General features: G+C 43.9%; 1 protein-coding gene across 1 annotated transcript; it reads right to left on the reverse strand.

Moving 5' to 3' along the window:
• Positions 1–2,164: 2,164 nt before the first annotated feature.
• On the reverse strand, positions 2,165–2,547 carry LOC127920642 (keratin-associated protein 9-4-like; the record flags this gene model as incomplete). The annotated part of the gene is made up of 1 exon (XM_052504649.1): positions 2,165–2,547. A coding segment is annotated over exon 1 (383 nt), but the record flags the coding sequence as incomplete, so codon positions are not given.
• Positions 2,548–3,628: the final 1,081 nt, after the last annotated feature.

Raw genomic sequence — 3,628 nt, forward strand, 5'->3', positions numbered from 1 at the left:
AATAACAGGTCTAATACCAGTGTAGGTCTAATACCAGGTCTAATAACAGGTCTAATAACAGGTCTAATAACAGGTCTAATACCTGCTTGAAAAAGCTGGCCTTGCTTTCCTGACTGACTGCGTGTATTGGTTCCTGACTTCCCTGGAACAGTTGCATATCGCGACTATCCGATATTGCAGTCCGCCACAGGATGTTTGTGCTGGTCGTGGGCAGTTAGGTCTGGTTTGAACCAGGGGCTGTATCTGTTCTTAGTTCTGCATTTTTGAACGGAGCATGCTTATCTAATAAAGTGCAGGTCTAATAACAGCTCCATAACAGTGTAGGTGCACATTCTTGCAATGTGAATGGTATAGTTGAGCATCATTCATTGTCTTAAAACCTCTTGCTTTAGAATGGTCCAGTCTGGAGGCTTTTGTTTGTTTTTAATCATCAACAGTATTGACAACATCCACTGCCTTCAGTCTTTGCGGAAGCTGGAGAATATCCGCCTGAAAGACAACACCTATAATTACACCAACCCAGGTGAGTCTTTCCATTACATTTCGATGGTTTAAAAAATAAAATATTAACTAATACGACATCATCTTGTAGGGTTTATAGACTGACATCCTCTGGTTGGGTTTATAGACTGACATCCTCTGGTTGGGTTTATAGACTGACATCCTCTGGTTGGGCTTATAGACTGACATCCTCTGGTTGGGTTTATAGACTGACATCCTCTGGTTGGGTTTATAGACCGATATCCTCTGGTTGGGTTTATAGACCATCCTTCTGCTGGGTTTATAGACTGACATCCTCTGCTCCGGGTTTATAGACTGGACATCATCTTATAATATAGACTGACATCCTCTGGTTGGGTTTCTTCTTATAGACTGACATCGGCCTACCCGGTTTATAGACTGACATCATCTGGTTGGGTTTATAGACTGACATCATCTGGTTCTCTTTAGATACTGACATCATCTGGGTTCTGTTTAGATACTGACATCATCTGGTTCTGTTTAGATACTGACATCATCTGGTTCTGTTTAGATACTGACATCATCTGGTTCTGTTTAGATACTGACATCATCTGGTTCTGTTTAGATACTGACATCATCTGGTTCTGTTTAGATACTGACATCATCTGGTTCTGTTTAGATACTGACATCATCTGGTTCTGTTTAGATACTGACATCATCTGGTTCTGTTTAGATACTGACATCATCTGGTTCTGTTTATAGACTGACATCATCTGGTTCTGTTTATAGACTGACATCATCTGGTCGGGTTTATAGACTGACATCATCTGGTCGGGTTTATAGACTGACATCATCTGGTCGGGTTTATAGATTGACATCATCTGGTCGGGTTTATAGACTGACATCATCTGGTCGGGTTTATAGACTGACATCATGTTTATAGACTGACATCATCTGGTTCTGTTTATAGACTGACATCATCTGGTTGGGTTTATAGACTGACATCTGGTCGGGTTTATAGACTGACATCATCTGGTCGGGTTTATAGACTGACATCCTCTGGTCGGGTTTATAGACTGACATCCTCTGGTCGGGTTTATAGACTGACATCCTCTGGTCGGGTTTATAGACTGACATCATCTGGTCGGGTTTATAGACTGACAACATCTGGTCGGGTTTATAGACTGACATCATCTGGTCGGGTTTATAGACTGACATCATCTGGTCGGGTTTATAGACTGACATCATCTGGTCGGGTTTATAGACTGACATCATCTGGTCGGGTTTATAGACTGACATCATCTGGTCGGGTTTACAGACTGACATCATCTGGTCGGGTTTACAGACTGACGTCATCTGGTCGGGTTTACAGACTGACGTCATCTGGTCGCGTTTACAGACTGACGTCATCTGGTCGCGTTTATAGACTGACGTCATCTGGTCGCGTTTATAGACTGACGTCATCTGGTCGCGTTTATAGACTGACGTCATCTGGTCGGGTTTATAGACTGACGTCATCTGGTCGGGTTTATAGACTGACGTCATCTGGTCGGGTTTATAGACTGACGTCATCTGGTCGGGTTTATAGACTGACGTCATCTGGTTCTGTTTATAGACTGACGTCATCTGGTTCTGTTTATAGACTGACGTCATCTGGTCGGGTTTATAGACTGACGTCATCTGGTCGGGTTTATAGACTGACGTCATCTGGTCGGGTTTACAGACTGACGTCATCTGGTCGGGTTTACAGACTGACGTCATCTGGTCGGGTTTACAGACTGACGCCATCTGGTCGGGTTTACAGACTGGCGTCATCTGGTCGGGTTTACAGACTGACGTCATCTGGTCGGGTTTACAGACTGACGTCATCTGGTCGGGTTTACAGACTGACGTCATCTGGTCGGGTTTACAGACTGACGTCATCTGGTCGGGTTTACAGACTGACGTCATCTGGTCGGGTTTACAGACTGACGTCATCTGGTCGGGTTTACAGACTGACGTCATCTGGTCGGGTTTACAGACTGACGTCATCTGGTCGGGTTTACAGACTGACGTCATCTGGTCGGGTTTACAGACTGACGCCATCTGGTCGGGGTTTACAGACTGACGTCATCTGGTCGGGTTTACAGACTGACGTCATCTGGTCGGGTTTACAGACTGACGTCATCTGGTCGGGTTTACAGACTGACGTCATCTGGTGGGTTTACAGACTGGCGTCATCTGGTCGGGTTTGACTGACGTCATCTGGTCGGTTTAAGACTGGCTCATCTGGTGGGTTTACAGACTGGCGTCATCTGGTCGGGTTTACAGACTGACATCATCTGGTTCTGTTTATAGACTGACATCATCTGGTTGGGTTTATAGACTGACATCATGTTTATATACTGACATCTGGTTGGGTTTATAGACTGACATCATCTGGTTGGGTTTATAGACTGACATCATCTGGTCGGGTTTATAGACTGACATCATCTGGTCGGGTTTATAGACTGACATCATCTGGTCGGGTTTATAGACTGACATCATCTGGTCTGGTTTATAGACTGACATCATCTGGTCGGGTTTACAGACTGACATCATCTGGTCTGGTTTACAGACTGACATCATCTGGTCTGGTTTATAGACTGACATCATCTGGTTGGGTTTATAGACTGACATCATCTGGTTCTGTTTATAGACTGACATCATCTGGTTCTGTTTATAGACTGACATCATCTGGTCGGGTTTATAGACAGACATGTTTATAGACTGACATCATCTGGTTCTGTTTATAGACTGACATCATGTTTATATACTGACATCATCTGGTTGGGTTTATAGACTGACATCATCTGGTCGGGTTTATAGACTGACATCATCTGGTTGGGTTTATAGACTGACATCATCTGGTCGGGTTTATAGACTGACATCATCTGGTCGGGTTTATAGACTGACATCATCTGGTCGGGTTTATAGACTGACATCATCTGGTTCTGTTAATAGACTGACATCATCTGGTCGGGTTTATAGACTGACATCATCTTGTAGGGTTTATAGACTGACATCATCTTGTAGGGTTTATAGACTGACATCATCTTGTAGGGTTTATAGACTGACATCATCTTGTAGGGTTTATAGACTGACATCCTCTGGTTGGGTTTATATACTGACATCATCTGGTCGGGTT

The sequence above is a fragment of the Oncorhynchus keta genome, unplaced genomic scaffold, assembly GCF_023373465.1.
Source record: "Oncorhynchus keta strain PuntledgeMale-10-30-2019 unplaced genomic scaffold, Oket_V2 Un_contig_20131_pilon_pilon, whole genome shotgun sequence".
Classification (NCBI taxonomy): domain Eukaryota; kingdom Metazoa; phylum Chordata; class Actinopteri; order Salmoniformes; family Salmonidae; genus Oncorhynchus; species Oncorhynchus keta.